Source organism: Chaetura pelagica, unplaced genomic scaffold (genome assembly GCF_000747805.2).
Source record: "Chaetura pelagica isolate M959 unplaced genomic scaffold, ChaPel_1.0 scaffold652, whole genome shotgun sequence".
NCBI lineage: Eukaryota > Metazoa > Chordata > Aves > Apodiformes > Apodidae > Chaetura > Chaetura pelagica.
Genome location: NW_009952476.1, coordinates 437307 through 462753, shown reverse-complemented (window position 1 = coordinate 462753; position 25447 = coordinate 437307). Strand labels below are relative to the sequence as shown.

Genomic DNA, 25447 nt, shown 5'->3' with positions numbered 1-25447 from the left:
AGTATGTATGACCAATTGCCCTACTCTGATTGTCATGGTGGGTCTCCCAGCCAGAGGAAAAACCTACATCTCGAAGAAGCTGACACGCTATTTGAATTGGATTGGAGTGCCTACAAAAGGTGATGGATTGACTTTTATTTACATCAGAGGGACAGGATGGGTGTTAGATATTTTATAAACCTAATTCCAAGTAATTTTGTTGTCAAGTTTGACTACTGAAAATCTTTCTACTTTGTTAGCTTGTTTTTAAGCAGTAACATACACGGGTTCTCTCTTCTGTTTTAGATGTTAATTAATTTAATGACTCTTCATTTACCTCCTTGATCTGCCAGGTGACTAAATCAGCTTTTTGGCTTGTTCCTTAACACTTTGGTTCTTCAGCTGTCTTTTTTTTTTTTTTTTTCCTTCCCCTTTTCTGTATGTGGGTGAAAGGGAATCTTGTTTACAAGTGGAGGAGCTTTCAGCACCTCTGGGTTAAAGTTCTGACTTCTTCATCTTCTTTTCTCTGTGAACTTTGTGCAGTGTGTATTTCTCTGTGTAACTCTTTGTTTAACTGCATTTGTGGAATGAGTTACAGCTCTTTGAATATTAAGAGCTCAAGGAGCTGAAGCAGCCACTTGTTATCACTCTCTTAAGGACTTTATATGTGTGTTTTGAGTGGGAAAAGATGGCTCTGATAGGCTATTCCAAGGACCTGGCTGTTCTACTTAGTTCCCAAGCTCCTGTGGTATATTTTGGGTCCAGGCTGACAAGTGAACAAGACCCAAGTCCATCTGAAGTTCTGAGCAACCATCTGCCTCCTTCTCTGTCTCTGTAGAAGAAAAAGATGTTTTTGGGGTTCTGTGATTTGGTGTCTAGTGCAGTAACAGTAGCTTTATAGTTATGAGTAGTTAATAATTTAAATAACATTAAACATATTAGATCATTCTGAAGTGTAAACGTTTGGCTGGATAGTCAGAGATGTATTTCCTAGTAGCTTTAAGAATGTCAAGCTGAAGAATTCTGGCCTGTATTTAAATTGCTTTTTGATTCTAGGGTGTAGCTTTTTGGGTCGGTGTTTTCCTAAGCTCTTAGAAACTTATCTAATATGCTTTGTTTAGATGAGACCCTTATGGAGAATACATTACATTTTTTGAGTATGAGAGTTTACAGGATTTAAACTGTCACTTATTTTTTGACTCTTTTCACACAGTATAACCCTTCTGATGAGCAGTATCAGATATTTAGGGATTTCAGTTTTATCCCTAGAATAACTGTCTAAATAGGTTAGTCTATATCTAAGCTGATAAACTGTGTGTGATACAACTGCTTGTATGTTAGCTACACATATAACTTACATTTATGTAGATAGGTGTGTATGTCCTTGCATTGAGCATTTTACTGTGTGAACTTTAAAAGCAGAGATACAGTATTGGACAACAACGAGATGTCATCCTAATGTGGCTCATGTTTGGTTTAATAAATCTCAAATACAGTAAAAGAGTTAGGGGTTGGTCTGCTTCAATTACAGGAAAAGTTCCATGGGCTACTGTGAGCAGCATATCATAAAATGTATGTACTTATGCTTAATAAAAAATGGTTAGGACACTGCTGCCTAATTTTACAAAATTGTACAACATAAAATTACTGTGCAACCAACCCTTCCATCCTAGGTTGCTGGTTATGGTTTGTCTTTGTTAGAAAGAGGGACTTGGGATTTTCTTGGAAAACCACAGACCCTTCCTGTTGTTTTGGTTGTCAGTGATGCAATTTTACTGAAGCTGAAATAAATTTAAAATACCTCAGTGAGGGAAGGAATAGATGACACGTTGTCTAACTCTTCCAGTTGGTTGGGCCTGGATCGATGCATGATCAGTATTGAGCAGCCCTGACATCTGTTACTCTTTGGCTCTTAGTGTTTTAAAATTAGTGTGTGCTTAGTATAGCAAGTGTTCTAGTCTCTGAGACAGATGGTTATAATTATGAGGCTCTGTAAACCAGAGAAAAGATAAATGCCATCCTAACATGTAGCATAGATAAAGCAAGCTGGATAGCTGAAGGACAGAAAGTGGAGGTAAATAGCCTAGGGTTGATGTTAGTTGACTCATTTCAGCCATCAGTTCTGTTTTCTTTTATTCCTTCCAAAATCCTCTGTCGTTTAGAATGTGAAAAGATTAAAAATACAAAGGACTTTTTGTCTGAGCTTTTTGAAGGAAATGAGGTCAATTAGATGCCTGAACAGAATTGTGTTGTAATGTGGTTTTTAGATACTAAACTTTGGGAAGCTTTTTTGAGTAGTTCTGACTGTGTGGAGCTGTGATACCAGTTAGCTTTGTGGAACTTTTCCAGAGGCATGGATGCTAATAATAAGGGCTAAAGATCGTCCCACTAGATAGCACTTTTTCCTTTGCTGTGCATGACCCTCTTGAAGTAACTGTTCTTTGTTAGGAAATTCATTAGTTTGATTTTTAAAGGGCAATTTCCTGGCAACACTGGCCGACTAAACACAAGGATCGACCTTTCCAGTAAGGGCCAGTGTTCATTAAACCTGTCAGAGAGTAACCTGGATTGTGCTGTAACCTGTCATACAGTTGACCACAAAAAATTACATCAACACTCTTTAATTAAAACAAAACTTGACTATTTATTCCTTTATCTTCTGCCCCCAGTCCCAACAGCAATTTATATACAGCAGCTGGTGGTTGAGCTCCTTTATCCTATGTCTTTTTTTTCTTAATTACGTCTTGGCAATTGTGTCTATTATTTCTTTTCTCTTTCCAGAAATGAAGTCTGGCAAGTAGTTATACCTTGGCACCTTCTCAAACAGAATACTTAAAAAAAAAAAAAGCTTAGCAGTTGAGCAGAGAAAAACGTACATATCAGAAAGAAGCTAAACATTAATTGCACTTCAGAGACCTAATTTCAGAGCTGTCAAATGAAGTTAATTGGGGTACAACGTAATTGCCTTCTGTGTGGCAAAACAGAACTGCCTGTCCCTCATCCCATATCAGATACTATGACATGTATATGGCCATAGACCTTTGCCCAGATAAGGGGTAGTTTTCTTTGACCATAGTAAAGAGATAACAGTTGGATTATGTTTTTATACACGTATTATTTATTTAGTTAGTTAGTTTTATGATGTAAGGATTTTTTAACATAAATGGAACAGGGATTATGAAATATTATCTACTGATCCTTAAATAACAGAAGTATTTGAGCAGACTGCTGAAAAAAAATTTCCACAACTTGAATTTTAAGTTTTGTTTATTAAAACCAAGATTGTTTAGCCCTATTTAGAACTCTTCCATGCTTAAATAAGAGCTGAAAGTTTTGGGAGGTGCTATCAGAGTATTGTTTCACTGCACAGATAAATAGAAGAAAAAGCTAGATTATTAGTAGACATTTGTAGACTACCAAAATAGACTTCCAGCCACCCAGAGAAGGAGAAGTTTCTTTGTTCATGCAAACTAGCAGACAGAGGCATAGCAATTTAGCCAAGTGACTGCACTGAAGACCTACAGCCCAAATGTTCTTTTGCCATTTCCATGATTTCATGTTGTATGTGTATTTAAAAACAAACTAATCCCCCAGAACACAGAAAGTAGTGTGATGTATCGACTTTGTACATGCTAAAACATTTTATCCTTCTAGGTAGTTTGGTTTTAAAGCTGTCATAACATTTGTCCTTTACGCAGGAATACCATTAGTCCCCACTAATACTGTTTTCTTCTTGGCAGAATTTAATGTGGGTCAGTATCGTCGGGATTTGGTGAAAAAGTATAAATCTTTTGAATTCTTCTTGCCTGACAATGAAGAAGGCTTGAAAATCAGGAAGTAAGTTTTGAATGTGTTTGGCTACACGATACTAATTGTATTAAAATGGTACCCTGTGTAATTTGCTCTTAGAAACTGCTTGAAGTTTCATTTTTGTATGTTCAAGAAGACCCTTAAGAAACTGCAGTATGAAATGACAAGGAAAAGAAATTCTAGAGGAGGTGGAAAAGTGATTTGTTTAGCCTGGGTAAAATTTGGGATATTTTGTTTTTTTCTTAATTGCTTCAAATCAAACATCAAAAGTGCAGAGAAGGTAAATACTTCAACTTGATACTTTTTCACCTTTCAGTAGGCTGTGAGTGATTCTGTCCCTGCAGATATTTCTGGATATTTTCACTCAAAACAAAGTAGTTTTAACAAATAGGGTTTTTTTTTCTTACCTTTTTGTAAGGTACCGGCTGATAGATGGGACTCCTACTGCCTAGTTCTTAAAATGCCATTTCAGAGCTTTTGTGTGGATCATAAGAAAAAAAGACCACATAACTGCTTTTTTTTTGCTTCATATACTGGAATTTTTCACCAGCAGTACTTTGAAAGTATTTGTCATTATCCTTTCAAATGAGTGGGAACGAAACACTATTATTCTCTCCCTGAAATTGTCCTTTTGGACACTGTGCAGGTTCTTCACGCAATCAGTGCACTCCCTCAAAAACTGCCATGTTTTCTGTGCAAAGCAAGGTGAGCACTAGTGTGATCATCTGTGCTCAGATGAAGCACTCGAGATTCCCCTCTTGCCTGGAAAGAGGCTTTAATGGAAAGAACTTGAAGGGGTAGATGAAAACAAGGTCAGAGCAACAAGGAGCTGTCTCTTTCTTACAGATGATCAGATTGGAAGATCTTTTTACTTTCTTCTGCATCCATTGTGGTGGTTTTTTTAGTGTGTTCAGGAAAACATTTAAGACTGTGCAGTATGAAGTGAGTAGGAACAGAAATTTTAGAGGAATGGAAAATTCATTTTTTTTAGGCTACTTAAAACACAGAGTATTTTGTTCTCAACTGCTTCAGAGGAAGGTATTTTCACTTAAAGTATGGTTCTATTTTCATGCATCAAGAGTGCATGAACTTCTCTGCTTTCTGGACTTTGTTTTGTGGCTGTCCCTCTGCTTGTCCTCTCTCTTCCCTTTCCCCTTCAGCAGTAGTTGAACATTGCTAATGTCAGAGGAGAGCAGCTTGCATAAGAATCTTCTAATCCCTTGGGAATGAAGAGTAGATATGAGGTGCATTAGCCTTGCAGGCGTGGAGCCAAACCTTTTAACGTGCTTCTGTGTCACCTCTTAGACTAAATGGTGGAGAATATAACACTAAATGAGCTGTGTGAACTGATCTGCCTAGTTAGCAATGAGTAAAGAGTGTTTATATTTATTTAGTGAAGCTTTGGCTGATGAATCTCAGCTCCTGACATCTATTAACCATGCTAATGTGGAAATACTGTCAGGATTGAAAAGCCTTCATTTTCTTTGAAGATAAAGCTGTGCTTGCAGAATATGGTAAATGTAAGAGAAGAGTTACACATTTCAGTCTGGAATTCGAAGTAGAGCAGTAAAGCATAGAAAGGCTGTTGAAATGACTTAATATTTTATGTTGGAACTGCAAAAAGACTATTTATTGGAAATAAATAGGGCTTTGTTCTTCTAAGGAGTAAATTGTGCACAATGTTAGTGTTGCCCTCCAGTATTATTTATGTGTTAGAAATCATAAAGGGCTTTGAAGATAATACTAGTCCTGGGTGAGTAAGAAGGTTGCAAATGATTTTATTCTTGTCCAGATTTAACACAAGCGTAGAGTATGTAGGAGTGGGTTTTTTAGGTGTTTGTGTCCTCAGCAGCCTTCAGTACTAATTGTTTTGGGTTGGTGACTGCAATGAGGTGTTATTTTCACCTCTGTCCCTAATACTTGATGCTGGCTTTGTTTTACTCTCTGTTTTAACTGATTTTTTATTTTTTTGACATAAGCATTTTTTACACAGTAGTTCAAAAGAGAAGAAGTAGATTGCTGACAAAGAGGTGTCTATTCACCAGGTAAAAGCCTGAAGTTGATTTAATTTTTTCCCTCTTCGAGAATCAAATTAAGAAACATCTGTCTATGAATATGTAATTGGGAAAAGAATACAGTTGCAGGTGTGGTTCAGTGTTGTTCCTTTAGATCAGTGAAAGTTTATGCTGGTCAGCAAATTTAATGGGAATTCTGTGGTGATGTGTAGTTGTATCAGTGGCACAGAGGAGCCCTGGACTGGTTTGTTTTTTAGGCAGATGGCCAGGATTATGCTTCTTTAATAGAACTTGGTTGACCTCTGTTGTGTTTTCTCATGTTTCATGGGTGCGGCTGATGAAAAAAATGTGTGTTTCTGAGAAAAATTATCAGACATTTGCTGGGTACTTTGATGGCAATGAAAAGTGCATAGTACAATGACTTTAACTGGTGTTTGAGGAGTTTTTATCTCTCTCACTTTGAAGACAGTGTGCCTTAGCAGCGCTGAACGACGTCCGACAGTACCTCAGTGAAGAGAACGGGCACGTGGCTGTAAGTTTCTTGCTGGAGACACATTCATTCTTGAGCTTCCCTACAAAACACTGTGTGAATGCTGGATAATATACAGCCTGAGTCATTCCAATATCTCTTCAGGATATCAGGTTTCCTTTTCTTTTGGAGTTTAACGCTAGATCTGCCTTGTTGCTGCAGCAAAAGGGGCATTGAAGTTCAGGGTGATGATGCCATCTTGAAAAATTGCCTTTTTAATTTGAGGGGTTAACTGGGGAGAGTGCAACACTAAGAACAATATCCCCTTTCTCTCCATGTTATGTAATGTACTGTTAAACGCATCTGGGGTTTTGGTTGCAGTTGTGTTTCTATTTGATAGTCTAGTGTTTGAAGTGAAAGGTAAAGAATTACTGAACTAAAAGCATCCTGGGTATTGCTTGGCAGCTGTGTTACTGATGTGGGAGATCTCTGAAGAGAGGAGGAAGAACTCAAAGTAAATTGCTGCTAATGAGTATTTAATAATGGGATGCAAATCATCTCTTCAACTATTGATGTTGTGTTAATATTAATTTACATTAATAATATTTTGTGGATATTGTTGTTTCTATTAAGACTACTCACACAACACTGTACTGTTTTCATTAACTGATCAGGAAAAACCATTAACTATAATTAAGTTCTGGGGACATGAGGACTTTATACTTTGGTAAAACACTGGTGTGTTCAGAGCTAAATGTAAGTTCTTTATTACAATAAGGTCTGTATGTGTCTGCAGGGTTTACAGGTCTTGCAGATCTCCTGCCCTTTAAAAGTTTTCCACTTGCATTTTGGATAGCATATTGATTGCAGCATCTTTTTTGGGGTAGCGTAAGATCAGTAAATAACTGTGCAGTAGTTTTTAATGCTGATATGAGCCAGGAGGAAGATTCATTCCTGTATTATGTGTTAGGCTTAAATTCTGGTCACTTCTTCCAAATACAGTGTAAATACAGTGTTCTGCTAGTGGTGCTTTCAACACTTTTTTTTTTTAGTCTTTAGAAATTAATGTGTACAAAGTGCACATTGAGGGACTTTGAACCATTCTTTTATTACTAAGACAGGCTATCATGTTTTCTAAATCCCCCCTAATTATTTCTAGGTCTTTGATGCTACAAATACTACTCGAGAACGTAGAGAAACTATTTACAAATTTGGTGAAGAAAATGGATACAAGGTGAGTCAAAAGCCAAGGATTTCTGAGCTAATCCCTAGACAAGTAGGATAGTGATAGTTTTGCCCTTATCTGTACTCCTAGTTAAGAAGTGCACCAACATAAGACACATCCTTCCTAGATATTTAGTCAGCAGAGCATTTTGTGCTCTTAAGCATTGTTTGTGATTAAAAGTCACCCCATCCTCATTTGTCTTGACTTTAATGTTTGTACTGTTTGGAGCTAATCTCTTTCATGCCATGGTCTCACATCTGTTATCCTGGATCTGTAGTTCTGAGTGTCCTGTAAGCAGGAACTATTTAAAATACAGTTCTTAGTGCAGGTCAGCTTTTTGCTGCTGAAACACATAATTCTGCACAAACCAGATACTTTTTGGGGCTTTCTACTTTCTGTCCAGGATGGCTTTGCATTTAGCTGTTCTTCAGTAATCTTCCGTTTCCTCTAAACTTGCATCTTCATTTACCTTTGAGGCAGCAAAACCCAAACCTCTTAAGTAAAGCTACTCCATTAGTTGAAAGGCTTCTAATTTATTATTTCAGCAGAATTAATTACTGTTTGTATAGCTGAGCTTGCATCCTGCCCCTTTATTTCTTCCTCTTCCATCCAAAATTTTTCTCACTGCGTGTTTCCATTTACAAGCATTGTTGGGGAAAATAGGATAGAGCATGATGCTTCAGGGGCTGGTAAGTCAACAGCTTCTGCTGAGATAGCCTGGAGAAACATTCTGAGTAAATGAAGGAAAGTTTAAGGCATTAGAAAGGGAGGTTAGTGTGGAAGTGGGGAACCTGCTGCTAGTGTGTGTTGGCTTCCAGAGGTATTTTAATGCATCTTCTTTCTTTCTTTCTTCCTTCTGCACACGTTCTGTTTGGACTGAAGACTTTTTTTGTTGAGTCAGTATGCGTAGATCCAGAGGTCATTGCTGCAAACATTGTGGTGAGTATAGGGAAATTTGCCTTAACTGCTTAAAGTCAAGGGGTTTAAACTAGCTCAGTATTTTTAGAAGTACATTAGCTCCCATTAATGGAACACCTTTCATTTATTTTCCTATCCACATGTATACTAACTCAGAAGTTTAATTCTGTGAAGAATAGCTCTTTTTGCTTTACATATATTTTAATTAACTTCCAGCATATAAGTTTTTGTGTTGTGTTCTCCCCTGTCCTATTTCTTTAAACTTCTGTTAAAAAGGGAAATAAACTCAAGTACTACTCTCCTGCTTTTATTTTAAACAGCAAGTGAAGCTGGGTAGTCCTGACTATGTTGATTGTAGTAATGATGAAGCAACAGAAGACTTCATGAAAAGAATAGAGTGCTACAAGAACTCGTATGAGACCTTAGATGAAAATCTTGACAAGTAAGGGATGAAATAATACTGCTATTGCAACTGGACTGTTTTAAGATGTTTCCTTAGAGGATGGAGCATCTCATGTCAGGGATTAGGGCTTTCTAGTAATGTTTTTTTAATGGCTTGAGCTCTCTTTCCTTTGGCAAGTCAGAGAGAGTTAACTCTGGGGCTGTAGCCTGAAAACTTGTTTGCCTGAGGAAAATTGGCTAATGACCCTGCTCTGGGAGCATATTATTTTTTATTTTCCCACTTAGAGAATGGTATGATTCTTCTGGAATACAATCAGCACTTAGACTTTATTCCTGACTTGCTGTAGTAGTATTTGTTTTAGTACACAGGAGAGACCTGAGTGATTTGTAAGCAAAACTTGTTGACATGGCTAAGGTGAATTTTGAACACCTCAGTCTTAAAAATTACTTCTAAATCGATTTATTTGTGTTTGCAAATCATCCTTTAGGTGCAGGACTGAGAAACTTTCTTAGCGGAGTTATCTCCCTCATGCTAAAGCGATTGTCTGTTTTTCATTCCTTTTCAACACTTGAAATTGAGGTGCTGATGAACGGGGGGGGGGGGGCGGGGGGAATCCCTGTTTCTCTTGCTGCAGGCCAGGATTTCTGTGTGGGATTTTGGGTGCTGTAGAGAAGGCTGAGCTGCACTTTGATGTAATTGAGTGTTAGCAGTGTGCAGCTGGCTCAGTCAGACCAGTTCATGCATGTAATTTCTGTGATGGACCTAGTGGTTGTGCCTGGGTGAAACAGTAATGATTAACTCCAAAAAACACTGTCAGAGATGAGGTGATGATGCTTGCTTCTCATCAGCTCCATTTGGTTTTATGAGAACTTTTCTTGTTTTATTGTGGTGTGATTACTCAAATGTGTCGCTAGAAACCAATAGTTTCTACTGAAACTATCTGAAAATAACCAGTAATGGTTATTTTAAGCTTATTAGACTTTTCCTTGTTTAAACTAGATGCTACTCTGAAATTATAGTTCTGATGAGAAAGAATAAGCAGTGAAAATTGAAATTATAACCTGTCTGATGCTTAGGGAAGGTAGGGGTGGGGTAAATTACAATACTGTAAATAAGTAGTTGTTGGTAGAATAGTTGAGAAAATGTCTTGCTTCAGGTTATCCCTTCTGATGCTGTAGTTTTTCTGCAAGGGTTAACTGAGATGTGTCGTCATGGTGTCTTTTGACCCCTGGGTGCAATCAGACAAATACTTGCTGTGGGGGAATGTTTGTAACCTGGAGAAGAATATCTAGTCTCTGGATATCTTCATGAAACTACCACAGCATATAGAATCACAGAATGGTTTGGGTTGGAGGGACGTTAAAGATCATTTATTTCCAACCCCCCTGCCTTGGGCAGGGACACCTCCCACTAGATGAGGTAGCTCCAAGCCTCAGTTGAATGATTCCACTGTATCTTCCTGCCAGTGGGAGGGCTGTATTTTTCCAAGGGTAGGATCTAGATTTGAGAAACAAAGAGCAGCAAGTAAGGGGAACAGAAAAGAAAGTGAAGCAAGCAGCTAATCTGTGAAAGGAACAGAGTTCATCCTGTACCCTTGGAGTATTGCATTGTCTCTTAGGACTAACGCATGTCCCTTGGGTGACTTAAGGGTTGTTTATTGCCTTGGCTTGTTGCCCCTTTCTTTTATAACGAGAGGGAGGGTGGGAAGATTGTGGTACATGCTAATGGAAACGATGTGGTATCTTACCTTTTTGTTTGTTTGCTTGTGAAAGGGATCTTTCTTATATTAAAATTATGGATGTCGGAAGGAGTTACCTTGTGAACAGGGTGATGGATCACATCCAGAGCCGGATCGTCTACTACCTCATGAATATCCATGTCACTCCTCGCTCAATCTACCTCTGTCGGCATGGGGAAAGTGAACTCAATCTGAAAGGGAGAATAGGAGGAGATCCTGGGCTGTCTGTCAGGGGGAAAGAAGTACGTATCTGCTGAACAAGTGTGTATGTCTGTGCACATCTGCAGTGCGTGCCGTGTGGTCACAGCTTTCCTCCTCTGCACCCTCTTCCTCTTAACGCGTTCAAGGAGGATTTTTTTAGTTGCGTATGTGGGTAGTAGAAACTGAATGGAAAAACTGTATGTTGTGATCTGGTACATGCTCTTTTATCTGTCTGCCATTCTGTTGGTTGAAATTCCTTTTTATCCTACAGGAGAGGGCAGTTGCTACGAGGGCTTTATTTTTAACTTAATTTTTGTAAAATCGTGACTTGTTGGATGATTGGGAAGGTTCACAGGTTAAAGCCTAAAGGAAAATTCTGCAGAACACTTTTGTCATATACTCCTTTCCTTCCCTCCCCTGTCCCTCTTGACTTAACAGAATGTGTTGTATTTCTGTACAAAAACTTTGACAGAGCTTTTTGGAAAAGTTTCAATGAATTTACAGAGGCTAGAGCCTGTGTGTTGCAAACTGAACACAGTGTGTTGCTCTGACCCCTCATCCAGTGTCTCATGTTTTTTTTTCTTTCAGTTTGCCAAAAGCTTGGCACAATTTATTAATGAGCAAAATATCAAAGATCTGAAAGTTTGGACCAGCCAGATGAAAAGGACAATTCAGACTGCTGAAGCCTTGGGAGTGCCTTATGAGCAGTGGAAGGTTTTGAATGAGATAGATGCAGTAAGTTCTTTTTTAAATGTCTAAAAGTTGCTTTGTTTGCTAGGGCTATGAAGTACATACTTAATTTTGTAATGATAGGCCTTTTATGGGATTGAAAGTAATTTTAAGCTGGTTCTAGAGGCTGAAAAAATTGTCATTAATTCATATAAAAAAGGCTAAACATTTTATTAAAATTTGCCATAATTAATTTAGTCTTGGTTTTTCTTCCCCAGTAAGACATTGCCCTGTAGAAGCCACAATGCTATGAAATTTTTGATAGGTGGGGGTTGGAAAGAAAAGAAGCATTGCTTGTTGGCATTTTCCAACTGGACCCGTGAGATAATAGAAGCAGGTGCAATAAATAGAATGTGACCTTGCTCAGTGACCTTGTTTGCCCATGTGTGTAACTTCACTTGTATAGGGATTTAATGATTCCTTCTAACCACATCCGAGTCCAAGTGAGAGTCCTGTTCACCATGTGTGACAGTTTTATCTTTTAAGTGTCAGACTAACAAAATACAGTTATTAAAGGCTGCTTATGTATATGGCATTATTTGAGTGGTATCTGCTTTTTGCACTGCTGACACTACATGGTTTTAATTATTTTTATTACCAATAGGGAGTGTGTGAAGAAATGACATATGAAGAAATACAGGAAAATTATCCTCTTGAATTTGCACTGAGAGACCAAGACAAATACAGATACAGATACCCTAAAGGAGAGGTATGCTGTTCTTTCTTGGAGTGAAGGTCCTTTTGTATACAGGCATGCTGGCTTTAGGAAGGAAAAAAATACACTTTATAATTAATGAAAAGGTTGGTTTTCCTTTCTCCAGGGGAAGGCACACAGGAGCTTGCAAGGATTGATCCCAGACCATTTAATTTGATTCAGGGTTTGAAAAAGAAAACAACATATTTAGAAAAATAATTGGGAACTTTAATCTTGTGGGCACCGTTTCTGTGCAGGTCCTGCAGTGATAAAGCAGGAAGAGTGATTGCAGGGCTTCAAACTATTGCATATGCAAACATACTGCCAGGATTGCCTTTTCCTGTTCACCCCTGCTGTAGATAATGGCTGTTTTCCCTGCAGTTCTGGCTGAAATGCTGTGGAAATCTGTAGCCACACTGGTCTTTCTCTGTAATAGACTCCTTGCCTCTGGGAAAATAGCTTGCTGACAGCTTTCCTAAAGCAAAGCCATTACAGCGCTGCAATTACCAGATGGTCACAGGGCCTGGCTGGGTGCTGAAGGCTGAGGATTCAGGGTGGAGGAGTAATTGGAGCAGCTGCTCGGCTGTTTGTATCAGGAGGAAGCGGAGCTCTGAGGTCTTCTTTCCTCAGCAGTCAAGAGTAATCACTGTGCTAAGGGCAGCTTGTGGCAAGAGCAGTGTTCTTGCGGGTGTGACCCCTGTCTCACTAATGAGGCAGTCATGAAGCTGCAGAGTTCTCCTAATCCACTGGAACAAGGAGTGTTTGTTTTCCAGACTGATGCCATCCTCTAGGATCGTGACAAACATTTCCAACTGCCTCCTTGCCTTGGGCTGATGAGTTGATCTCTCAGTCGTTTGTCAAAGGCAGTTTCTCTGTGGCCAGCACTGGTGGCAAGGGTTTGCTCAGCCTGGCTGGGGACTGCCAGGTTTTCCTGCCAAGTTCTGACCCAGGAGTGCCCCTTCCCTGCCCGGCAGCCCCATCCCTGCCTTGGGACTGGGCAAAGGCTCTCAGCTGCCATCATGCCCTGCCCTGCTGGGTGATGTGCTGTCGTCCTGTCATCCTGTGTGTGCAACTCATGACACGTTTTGCAAGTTATGTCTTTACTGTGTGAGGGAAAATGAACTTCAGTGTACACACGTGGGGAAACTCTGCCCTTTACCCGTGCGTGCTGTGCAGGGCAGGCTGCAAGAGAATTCCAGCCTCCTTGCTTTTGTGGCTCTTTGATGGGATGGGGGCTGCCACCACCAGGCCAGCCCATCAAGCCCATAGGGTTTGTTTTTATAGGATAGCCTGAACAAGTCAGGCTCTGTGAACTGCTTGGCTGCAGACTGGGCTTTCCAGATTTTTGCTTGGAACGGAGATGCTTTTGAAGACGGGGTGTGGAAAATAATGTGCAAGACTTAACCTGTGCATTTGCAGATGCTGTGAACTAAATTCTAGGGATTTTGTGGACATTCTTGATCCTAGCAACTCATTTAATAAAGCTTTTCCATGAGGGGAGCTGCATTTTGTGATATGCGTGCTCTCTCATAGTCTGGAAGACCTGGACTGTGTTCTTAATTTAAGGAAAATTATTACTACAGTATTTGTGCACTAATATAGCACTTAGACAATGAGTAACATGAAAGTAAGATTAACTGTATGTACATACAACATTCCAAGAGTTTTCCCTTTTTCATGTGCTGTGCATTTCTCCTCCCCACCCAGTCCTATGAAGATCTTGTTCAGAGGCTGGAGCCAGTAATTATGGAACTTGAAAGGCAGGAAAATGTGCTTGTCATATGTCACCAAGCTGTCATGCGCTGTCTGCTCGCCTATTTTCTTGACAAGCCTGCAGGTAACTCTTTCTTTATTTATTAAAAATGGTCTATTAAAAATAAATAAATTACTGTTTAAAGTTCCAAATGGTGAATTCTAACTATTTTCTTACCATCAGAGGATGGTTGTGCTGGACGAGCATGTAAGTGTTATTTTTTTGTATTTGACCTAGCCAGGTTACTTCATAGTTGATGATTATTGAGCCCTTTCTCACCTGAAAGGCTGTAATGTTTGCTTTTCTGCAACTGTTTGCATAGCAGTGCTAAGGAACAAAACAGATACAGTGTCTGATATAAAACGACTCTTAATCGATTGGCCTGTAACATAATGGAAAAGCAAAGTGGTTTTGTAATCTGTATTTCATGTGTAATTTGTTGTTTGTCTCAGAACAACTGCCTTACCTGAAGTGCCCGTTGCATACTGTCTTAAAGCTAACCCCGGTGGCTTATGGTGAGTAAAGTATATCATAATATATAAATACTTCGGGTTTTGTTACGTTTCAAATCAAATTGAGACAAGTAGCAGATGTTACACTGTGAAATTTATCCCAAGGGATTTTTCTCACTTATCTGAAGTGACATCCTGCAGTTATAATCGTCTGTGCTTTGGTGACACCTGGTGTTCCCAGCCTTGCATGGCAGGATGGAGCTCTGAACACAGAGATGCACAACAGCTAAAATTTTTTTTTTTTTTAAAGGTCAGTTTTTTGGAAACTGGATTTTCTTGACTTGCTATTCTCAGCCTGTTTCCACAGAGAGGTTTTTGTTTCGGGGTTGGTGTGTTTTTTTGTTGTTTTTGTTTTCAGTTGGGTGACGGCTCATAAATTTTAAGAGGTCATAAATTTTAAGAGGGCCTGAATGTTTGCAGTGTTTACCCACCCACTAAACGAGAAAGGAAAAGAAGTGGTGCAAAATACTGTCTTTGTCCTTTAGAATTCGGTGAAAGAAATGCCCTGTCTCTTTTTGAAAGTATTTGATACATATGTCTGATTAGCACATTTCAGTCAACCTACTTTTTTGGAGTGTGAAAATACAAAGGCTGCATAAACTATTTATACACTAATATTCTCTAGCATTATCTCAGGTTGACGTGTCACTTGGCTGCAGTGAGGCAGGATGCAGCATCAAACACGGTGTGTTTCCTACCTTCCAGCTAATCCTGTTCTGGGGTAGCACCTCCCTCAGGGGTTTGCTCTTCCTGGTGTTTGAAGCTAACATTGTTCCCACCCAACATCTGTAACAGCCCGACAGTTGGATTAGGATAAATTAGACTTTTACCCAACAATCCAGTGTTGCTGTTGTCTGTGTGGGAGCTCACAGGAAAGAGAAACTGCATCTTCCTGTAGGTGTGAATTTGCACATCAGAACTTAAGAATGAGTTGGGAATATGCACATTGTCGTTACTGCAGAGTAACTCATGTCCCTTGAGTTTATATTTCAAGCTCTCTATAGGATATTTTTTTAGGTCTTAAAGTCAGCTAGCAGTAAGGAGAGAGCTCTCTGTGCAAGTATGTCTGCTGTGTAACCAGTCCTTAGGAATTGCCAGCAGCAGGGATCGCTCTTGTGTGTTGTCAGGGATCCCAGTGCATCTGTGAACAGAAGGATGCCTGGGGCTTTCCTCCAGTGGGAGATGTGCACTGTTCCCCCTTAAAATCTGATCCTTGTTGACTCTCTCTCTCTGAGTGCTGCCCTTGTGCAGTGTTTGTTTGGTGGTCATGACAAATGGGCTTTCTCAGAATAGGCTTCACTAAGGAAAGGCAAATATGTGACTTATTAATTTGTATTATTTTTTGAAGTGCAGTGGCTTTATAAGGAATGAAATCACCTTTTTCTGTTATGTAGTAATCCTATGTTCTGACTTAGGAAATAAGTGAGCTGAAAAATTGGAAAACCTACTTGTGACAGAAGGGGGACTCTATGGTATATTAGAGAGATGACTGTTTGTGTTGTGAAGGGTCATGGTAGCTTATAGAAGTCATGTTTGTGTGAGCCAGGGCAGTGTCTGACAATCAGATATTGCTTAAAACGGTGTGTCCACAGTGTACTGAATAATTATAATTCTCTGTGTGAGCCAGTTTATACTGCCTGAGTAATAGTTGTCTCTTATCACTGGTTGTTTTTCTTGCTTCTCTGGAGCTTTCAATTTTTGGGTGAAAAGGAGAAGTTCCTTTCCAGAAGTCAACTTTAAAGTTCCATTTAACTGGGTGTTAAAATGCTGTTTTACCCATCTAGAGGAATGAGGTTGCTAACAACACACAGTGTACTTTCTCATAATAATTTCATGTTTAAAAAAAATGAGAGCAGCATTTATTTTACAGGGAAATTCTAAGAAGTCTAGTGTGTTCAGGAAACAAAAAAGATACGAATAAGAACTTTCTGACTGAATGTTGTTTGTTTATATTTAAAAATGGGATTTTGTTTCAAAGGTAATAAACTTCAGGCTAAGGTGAGAATAGGAGATGAATTATCAGATTGAGGGTAATGTTCATCCTGGTGGAATAGATTCATTTCAATAACTTGAGCTCATCAGAATTTGGGAGACTAGTATGAATCAGAGGGGGAAGCAATTAACCTTCACCAACTCAAAATTCAATTGCCTCTTCACTATAACTTCATTTTTAAAGCAGACCAATTCTAAAAATGTGTTTTCCATCAACAGGATGTAAAGTAGAATCTATATTCCTGAATGTTGAAGCTGTAAACACACACAGAGATAAACCTGAGGTAAGAATATTTTTCAAGTTGGAGAACTGGATGTAATGTGCTATCTGAGCTGATTCCCATTGTCCTTGTGGTTAGAAGTGATTCAATAACTCATCTGAGTGCATTTAATTTTACATATCAAGCTTTACTACCGTTTTGCTGTGAGGGGGGAAAAAGGTTGATTTTATTGAGCAAACCTATCTTATGTATGAGCTCTAGCTGGAGTAGTTTATCTTCAAAAAATGAATCAGAATTTGAAGATAAGGTATCAATCTAAAACGTCTATAAAGTTCTCCCGGTCTTTGTCATTCAGCAGAATTAGTCTGTAGTAAAGAAGTACATTGTTATGAATGCCATGCTTATTTTGGAGAGAGTAAATAATGAAATCATAAGCTTTTTCATCACTGTGGTCATTAGTGTATGAAAAAGAGGAACTCATGATGCCACCTGTATTTTAAGCCAAAGCTGGAGGGGCAGACTGGATCTCAGGAGATAGCAAGAATGCCTGGGGAAAAGGAAATTGAGTGTATTTATAAAATGTAAGTGGAGATAAGATTTCAGACCACAGCAGCTTTCCACTCTCCGTGTGTTAGGCACAGGTTCTGTGTGCTCCTACGTGTTGACATGAGCTTAGGTTGCCTCTGCTGCTCACACACTGCTCTTCCTTTGCTGCATTATGAAAGTTATGTAAAATGTGCCATGATGAAAAATGTCTGGTTCCCTTGCAGACCCTCATGCTAGTGCTACTAGGAATGGCACTGCTGCCAGCTGAGGTTGAGTCGTGCTGAAAAGTCAGCGTGGTAACGTGAGAAAAAAGGTGGTTTTCAGAACAGTGGTTTATGTTGAAAAGGAATGTAGTGATAAATGTGGGGTTTATGTGTGTGTTCAGTAAGGTATGTGACACAAAATGCCCTACTTATGTGAGGGTACACATTTGTGGCAGTTGTGCAGAATTCATACTGTAGGGGTCTGCAAAGAAGTTTTGTTTTAGTGACACTGGTATTCTGAAAATACTGACTTTTGGTCATTCACAGCCAGGACCTTTTCTGTTACTTAGTCACGTTATGTATTTCCTCTCTCCTCCCATTTCTCCTTTGTCATTCTGTCCTACCAATTTGGTGTCTTTGATTTATTAGATTTAGGAAATCCATTCAGTTTTCACAGCACCTAAAAGGTGTTGGAGAATCATGGTGAAAATAAATGAGGAAGTCTTAGAGCAGGTGTTAGGTTATCCATCTGAATAACGCAGATGGATTGAACATCCTCAGTTTGGCTGATAAAATATTGGTGCTGAGTTTACAGCTTGTGAAGGTGCCTTGGGGATTGCTGTGAGAAATAGCATTTAATCTAACTGAAGGTGTTTGTTTTGGGGGGGAAAGCTCTGCCTCAATCACCAAGTGACTCTTAGCACATCTAGCAAGTGATGTGGCCATGTGGACATTGGTGTGGGGTGATTGTATTTCAGATGTGTGTAGGGGATCATGCAGATAGTTGCATTGCAGTGAACACAAAGATGTTTATTTAGAACAGAAATAATTTGAGTTAATGAATTAAAAAAAAAAAAGAGGGAGAAAAAAAGGAGCAGAGGCATTGTTATTAAAAAAACCCAAGCACTCTTCTCCCTCTGCTCCCAGAGAAGCTGAGACTAGTGCAGTGTGGTTGCTAACATGCTTAACATGCTGTTCATGCAGGAATGAGCTGATGCTGTTTGCATTTAAATCCTGCTCAGAGGACTAGGAAAATTTCAAAAGCTTTCATTTTCATCACCTACTAAAATGTTAATTACTTCTGTAAAACTGAATTTTCAAATAGTCTATTGAAGTCAAAGCATTTAATTAAATGCAGCGTCACAGATAATAACGTTGTTAAACAACAAAGCTGTTTGATGAAGAGCTGCCCAGTGCACTGTTCTGTGCCCCCACAAGTAATTTGCAGTCTGTGTTTCAGAACAGTGCTGTCCTTTTGGGCTTCAGCTGAAGGCATCTGCTTTCACATGGCAGAGATGCACGCAAAGCACTGGAGTATTTTGTTTGTAGTATGTGTAAACTTCATTGTGTGACGATGATGTGTCTGAAGGGGATGAAAGGCCTGTGTTCCTCTGCATTGTAGTGGCCTAAGCTCCTGACCTTTTCAAATGAAGGCGTCTGTAGGCTTTTTACTGAGTGGAATTCAGAAGAATTACTTCAGCTGTTGTTTGGGTGTCCTCTTTGGGCCAGAAAACGAGCACGGGGGTAAAACGTTTACTTTGCACCTCTGTTTTAGTGAATGACAGGTGAGGAGACTGCAAGAAACTGAGGTCTCCTTTTTGAGTGTGTGAGGGGAAAAGGGAGAGGAAGATGTTAGTGACAGTGGAGTTTGCTTACCACAGTGTGAATCCAGTCAGACTAGTGAAGCTCCTCACCTTGGTTTGAAGATCTGGCAATTGTTTGGCCTAAAATGGGCCAAATCTTAGAGATCTTGGAAGGAACTTAAGAACAATTTATCATAGCTTGCTTTTTTGGTAGCAGGGAGAACACTACTGGCACAGTCTTTGGGACTTGCATGCGGTGGCACCGCAGCAGGTGTGATTCCTGAGCCTGGTTCTGCACGGCTGCACTCAGAGCTGTGCTTCCTAGTGCCAGGGTCTGACTGCACTGCTGTCTTGGTTTCATTTGGTTCTGAATAAGTTGCTGCATTGAATATAATTTTTTGTTTTCTACAGCCTCTGCTGAATGAGGTGAGTTGTAGTTGATACGATCAGTCTTGAATGGTCAAGGTGTCTGAGAAGGGATGTTTTTATTTTGTGGGGTGTAGTACATCAATTGCAACACAAACAAATCTTAAAGTCTTCCTTTGGGGAAGAAGTACATGACATAGCTCAGCAGAGCACTGGAAGTTACTAAATGGATTGATGTGTATGTGTTGAAGCACATGTTGAAGTGGATTCCTGCTTGGGCCTGTAAAAGGCTTCTTCCTAAACATAAATGACTTGAGCTTTTGGTGATATTGTCAGCATAGGATCAGCAATTACTGTAAGTATGTTTCCCTGATGTCTAGTTCTAGAACACCAACCAGCTGTCAGTCTGCTGCCTGCTCAGGGTATGGGGGGTTAAAAAAATCTCTGCTTTTAAATAAATGCAGTTGTATACTTGTGAAGGACTCTGGTTGGTATTATTGTTGCTCTTACTGCTGCATGATAAATATTCTCCTGTATTTTTATTATTATACAGAATGTAGACATTTCCAGACCTCCTGAGGACGCTCTTGTAACAGTCCCTGCTCATCAGTGAATCCTGTGTGCTGATCAACTATCGAACTTGGGGTGCAGTTTTCATCCTACTACTTCAAAATAAAATGAAAAACTAATCATTCCAATCACTTTGAAATAAAAAAAACCCCACCCAAACCAAACAACTCAAAACTCAAACCAAATGTCTGTACAGCACATGACTTGAAAGAAAAAAATCAAATCACAATAAAGCTGTATTGCACTGGTTAATTTATTGTGGATGAGTTACCAAACATTGATGGGCTCTCAGTGGAATGCTGTGTTTGTAAATTGCTATGATTGAAAGATCCTGCAGCATGAAGCTTTATTGTAACAGCCAGCAATCATTTCATGTCAGTTGCAGCGTGTTTATGAAAGCCATGAAACACAACATCCTGTGTGAGATAAGACAAAGTTGAAGTGTGTTTTCTAGGCACCAGAATTATCTATTTCATTGCCCTTGGGAGTGATTGGACTGCTCTGTAGCATAAAATAATCCATAGTCACTGTAAAACCGTAATCCTGCTGATCCATAGCATTAGAGCTTTAGATGTGCTAATTAATGATGTGCTTTGTGAAGAGGGCAGCAAGTTTTCACTTCATTCCAGAGCAATTATTCAAGCTACAGGAATGTGTATAAATGCTTTTAATATACAACTTTTCTTAACAGCTGTTCTGCATTAACCAGGCTTTAGAGTTTGCCTGCTGGCAGAAGGATTTTAAATTTCCTCTTTTCCTGCTTCTTGGATGGATATGGGTGATGGTGCATTTAAAGCTCTGCTCTGTATGTTTTGTACCCAGATTTTATCTCGGCTACAGTGAGCAGCGTTTCAGAATGTGGAAGCAGAGTTGGTCTGTTTCATAGCTGGGTTGTGACTTGCCTCGAGGGGGATGGAAATGGAGGGTTTTCTTCCCTCGTGCAGGTGTGGGATCTCAAATTGTCAGAGTGAGCACCTTAGACTGAATTACAGCAAAACCTTTCACAGGCTGGGGCAGAGTGTGGCTGGTTGGAGTGGTGGTGCCAAGGCTTAGCTCCTCCTTCCGTGGTGCTCTGGTGGGCAAAGCCAGGCAGTGATGGCAGCAGCTTTGCTGAGGTAGCATTGAGGCTGGGAAGGGCAGAAAATCACAAGAGTCCTGGAACTGTTTCCTGAGGGTCTTTTAGTCTTGAAAGTAAGCAAGCACAGTCTGTTGTGGAAAGTTCCTATCTGGTTTCTCAGGTGATACATTTTTCAAACCCCGGGATTTTGGAGAAGAAGCATTGCAGATCTGCACTTGTAAAATTACACTGATGTTTTCAGAGGTTTATAGCAATCAGGAATGTCTGATATAACCAAATATCTGCCTGGCCTGTACTCCTTGGTATTGCAGTTAAACCAGTGTCCCAGGATGGCCTGGGATTGCTGGGAACCTGTATTATTTTCCTCCCTCTATTGTGACCATGACATGGGAGTGTTTTGTCACTTTTTGTTGCCCCAGCCTATTAGCATGTGCTTGGCCTGGAAAAAAGCCACCGAGGAGGATCTCTGAGCCTGCAGTGCCCACTCACACAGATCAATTAGTGGGTCTGGGTGCTTTTACTTGGCAGTTGAGGTGATGTCTCAGAGGGTTCGTGGGGACACTGGCCATAGTCCCATAGTCAGGTACTGAGGAGCTGAGACTGCTCCAAGTGCTGTCACCTCTGCAGGCCACACCTCAGGAAAGAAATGCTGTGCAAATTTAAACTCATGTTTTTGATGGTGTCAGGTTCTGCACAGGCATCTGCTGTGGAAAAAGTGAGTTTTGCTGCTCAAAAAAGGATGGCTTGGGCTGTTGGAGAAAACTGAGGAGGAAGATGGAAGGGGCAGGAGCTTGGTCAGAGAGGAAAGCTGGGCTCACTTGCTGCAGCCGTGGCTGGCAGAGGGTGGGGAGAAGTGGTGGCAGCACCCAGGGTCCTGGGTGCCAGCCCCATCTCCTGAGGCTGTGGGGTGTTCCCTTTGCTGAGCATAATGCTCCTTGTGCTGAGTGAAGTGGATATTTAAAAGCAGTTCTGCACCCCAAGGGGTCTCCTGTATTGCTTAATAGTCCCCTCTGGCTGCTGTTCTTAGTAAAAGAAGGGCTTGAGGCTGGGCAGGAAGCAGCAGTGACAGTTGCTGAGGGAGGCTGACTGATAAGAGTACTGGATTGTTTATATTGTGATTTTATTTCTCTTTTTTTGCCTGTGCTGGTTGTTCAGCAGTGCAGGGCCCTTACTAACTGCTTCTGCTTCGGCTGCCTTCGTGGCTCCTGTGCCCTTCAGAGCCCTCTTCCCTAGAGGAGCCTTCACGTGAAATCTTCCCCTTTTGCTGCTCATCACATGTAGCTATCCAAAATTAAACTGAAATGGCAGAGTCTGTCCTGTTTGGAAACCACAGCACTTTGTTTCTGGGGGAAGCTGTCTTCTGTAGGAAAAAAAAATATGTGCAAAGCAGAGGGGAGTGTAATGAGGGGAGGAGGATCAGTGGTGTGAGAGTATTTGGGTGAGTCTCTGTGTTTTGAGTCTTTCCAGAGAGGATTGGGTGAGATGGACCTTTGTGCAGGGCAGGGTGAGACTGCTCCTGGGGAGCAGGTCTGGACACAGCAAGCCCCTGACAAGGGAGTGCCCATGTGCCTTGGTAGAAAAAGCATTTTAAAAGGGTGTGTGTTGTTTTTTTTCCCACTCCTGTGTTTCCCTGGCTCTCCAGGTGTGGAGAGCTAACATGATTCCCAGGAATCCATTTGCCGTTAATGAGGATATGGGTCCCTTTCCAAGCTTCAGTGCACTTGGTCTGCAGTTAGATATTCTGTTTGCCTAGTAAGCCCTGGGGTGTATTTATTAGGGTTTATCCCAGATGGAGTTTTCTTTCTTCAGTGTGACAGTGTGAGTTGCTCCTACAGCCTGCTCTCCTTTGCTTTTACTTAAATTGAAGCACTTTTTCTTTCATCTTTCTAGCCTATGTATTGATATTCCCTCTTGGGTCTGTCTCAGTCACTAAGATGTTGCTTTCATCTTAAATAAGATGTATCTTCTGCTTTGTCTCAACTACCTTGTTTTCTTTTAGCTTCATGTTATAGCTGTCTAGTTCTTGCTGCTTGTGGACTAATTTCTAGTACCTCTGGATTCCTGCATATTGATGTTCCATTTCATGCTCCATTTAATTTTCTTTGAATCAACAGCAGATGCTCAGCTTAAAAGATTTCAGCCAATATTCCTGGAGTGCCTGTGGAGATATCTCCACAGTCTCAAGGAATTTCTGGATATGTTGCATCAGTTGCTAAGAAAAATACAAACAAATGCCAGCCTGTTTTGTGGTTTTGTTTTCTTTCTCCCCATGTAGTCATGCAGAGTGTGACTTGATTTGCCAAGTCTCCTCAAGTTCTTAGACACAGATGCTGACTCTTTCTGCATGTCCTTTGCTGCAGAAGAGTTGCTACTTGTAGAAGGTTCTTTCTGAAATAGGGTTATTGCTTTTCTTTCCTTCAAAGAGAAAAGTGAGAGAGTGACCTGGGCAGTGTGCTGGTGGGTGCAGAGCTGTCCAGGACTTGGGAGACTGTGCCCAGCAGCATTCCTGTATGTGTGCTCAGAAGCCTTGGTGTGGTATGTTTATGGTGGAAAACAGTGACTTACCCAAGGGTTCGAAGGCTGGTCGGAGGGGGCTGGAACTAGTGTAGGAGAATGGGTAAGGGTCGAAGCCACAATGGCACATTTCAAAACCCAGATCAAATCTGGTGCTGCTTATTTACTAGCTGTTTTCATAATAAATGGCTGAAAATTCTAGAAACTGGGGTTGGAGAGGGGAATTACTTGCTTTTAAAGTTGCATTTTAACTGGTGGAGTTGTGTGTGCTGTCTGAGAGTGTGTGCTGAGAGAGCCCCTTGCTGTGTGCTAGTGGGCTCTTCCTTGAGCTGGACTGAAGAGATTTGTTTTGAAAGTGAACTCGTAAGAGATGCAGCTATAAAACCACTGAAACGGTGTCTGTTGTCAGTGTGACACCTGCCAGCATGCCTCTGCATCCAGAAGTGCATTTAGATTTTATGTTACCAGCTCTTCATAGAGTTACTCAGAGTCCTTGCAGAAACTTAAGCTGCTTACAGACAGGATTAGAGTAGCTTTAGAGCTGCTGGTGCTAGGGAGTCATGTCCTGCAGAGTGCTCAAAGCAGGGGGAGACAGGATCCAGGTTGTATCAGTTCTCCCTCCAGATATTATCAGTTCTTACGTGGTTTGTGACCTTTGCTGCATGGTTCTGTTTCTTCTTACACTACGTGCGTAATGGCTAGAAGAGGTACTGGATTAAAAAAATGTGGTTTAAAATAGTGGTTGAGGGAAGAAAAGTCTTAAAAACCCGTAACATTGTGGCCTGCGTATGGTGTAATGGAGACCAGTTGTCCTGCCAGACCTGGTGAGATACGTGTCCTAGAGATGCTTTTCCCAGGCAGCAGGAACCCTGCGTTGAGGCATCTGAGGGACTTGGGTTCTGCAGAGAATGTAGCAGCTGGGAATGAGGTCTAAGCCTGGCTTCTGACTTCTGCTCGTGGGCTGGGACCTTTCCTTGTGTGTCACAAACCATTGTGAGGAAATAACCATTATCTTTTCTGCTTATCTTCTTGCCTTGCATTAAGCACACACACCCACAGCTGCCCCCTCGACCCTTGCTTTAAAACCTCTTCTCTCTTTCAATTTGCAGAATGTAGGTGTGGATCGGTCGAGAGAAGAAGCTTTGAGGACAGTACCCAACCACCTCTAGCTCTGGTTCCCGGGGTCGCAGCCCTTCCTCCAGCCCCAGAGGGTGAAGGAGCAGCTCAGGCCCAGGAGAAGGGCCTCGCCGGGCAGGCTGCGGGGCCACGCGCCTCCCTTCACCTCTGGACATTGGCAACGTGATCCTGCCTCTTGGGAGAAAAGGTGCAGGTGTGGAAAACTCCCAGTGCTGAAAGGTATCAGTGCAGAGCTGTGTGGGAAGCAGAGACTTGCGTTTAGATTTTTTGTACGTAAATTTGTGCAGTTTCAGTGGTTTTTATTGTTCATCTGTGGATACTGCAGGATGGTTAATTGCCCATGTCAGTTTTACTGTCAGGTTTTAACTAGATTTTACTTTCTTTTTTTAATTGTTTTTCTAAGAGTTCCTCTTATTTTGACTGTGAATGAATGCCTATAATTACGTGGAGATTTTTTTGACGACATATTTAACATAGATGAAATTCTACATTTTGAGCATTGGAGGCTTCATGTTACAAAACTACTTTACATGGTTAATCCTGTCAGGTCTGAGAGCTTTTCTGTGCTTTAAGGTGAGCTTAGGTGTGCCAGCCACAACTTAATTTTTTTTCTGAACTGGGGAGACTTTCCCTGGAAAAAATAAAAGCATTAAAGCTACATTCTCTACCTGAAAGATTCTACTGTTTTAGCAGGATTTTAACTTTTTCCAGGGGGCAACTGTACTTTGGAGGGCAGTGGAAGACACAATATTAAGTGGGTGACCTGAGTCTGAGTATAGCTGCAGCCTGGT

The 25447-nt window shown here is 40.7% G+C and overlaps 1 protein-coding gene across 2 annotated transcripts; it reads left to right on the top strand.

Moving 5' to 3' along the window:
- On the top strand, positions 1 to 24743 carry LOC104398487 (6-phosphofructo-2-kinase/fructose-2,6-bisphosphatase 4). Of its 2 annotated transcripts, none has more exons than XM_010008605.1 (13): positions 1 to 119; positions 3720 to 3816; positions 6270 to 6336; positions 7433 to 7507; positions 8381 to 8437; positions 8737 to 8858; positions 10592 to 10799; positions 11347 to 11493; positions 12092 to 12196; positions 13889 to 14018; positions 14387 to 14449; positions 16658 to 16722; positions 24629 to 24743. In XM_010008605.1, the coding sequence occupies exons 1-13, from the start codon at positions 8 to 10 to the stop codon at positions 24686 to 24688; spliced, it is 1308 nt and encodes a 435-aa protein (XP_010006907.1). In that variant the 5' UTR covers positions 1 to 7; the 3' UTR covers positions 24689 to 24743. The 2 variants fall into 2 exon arrangements, with proteins under 2 accessions (XP_010006907.1, XP_010006906.1); XM_010008604.1 differs by lacking the exon at positions 24629 to 24743 and adding an exon at positions 19911 to 20139.
- Positions 24744 to 25447: the final 704 nt, after the last annotated feature.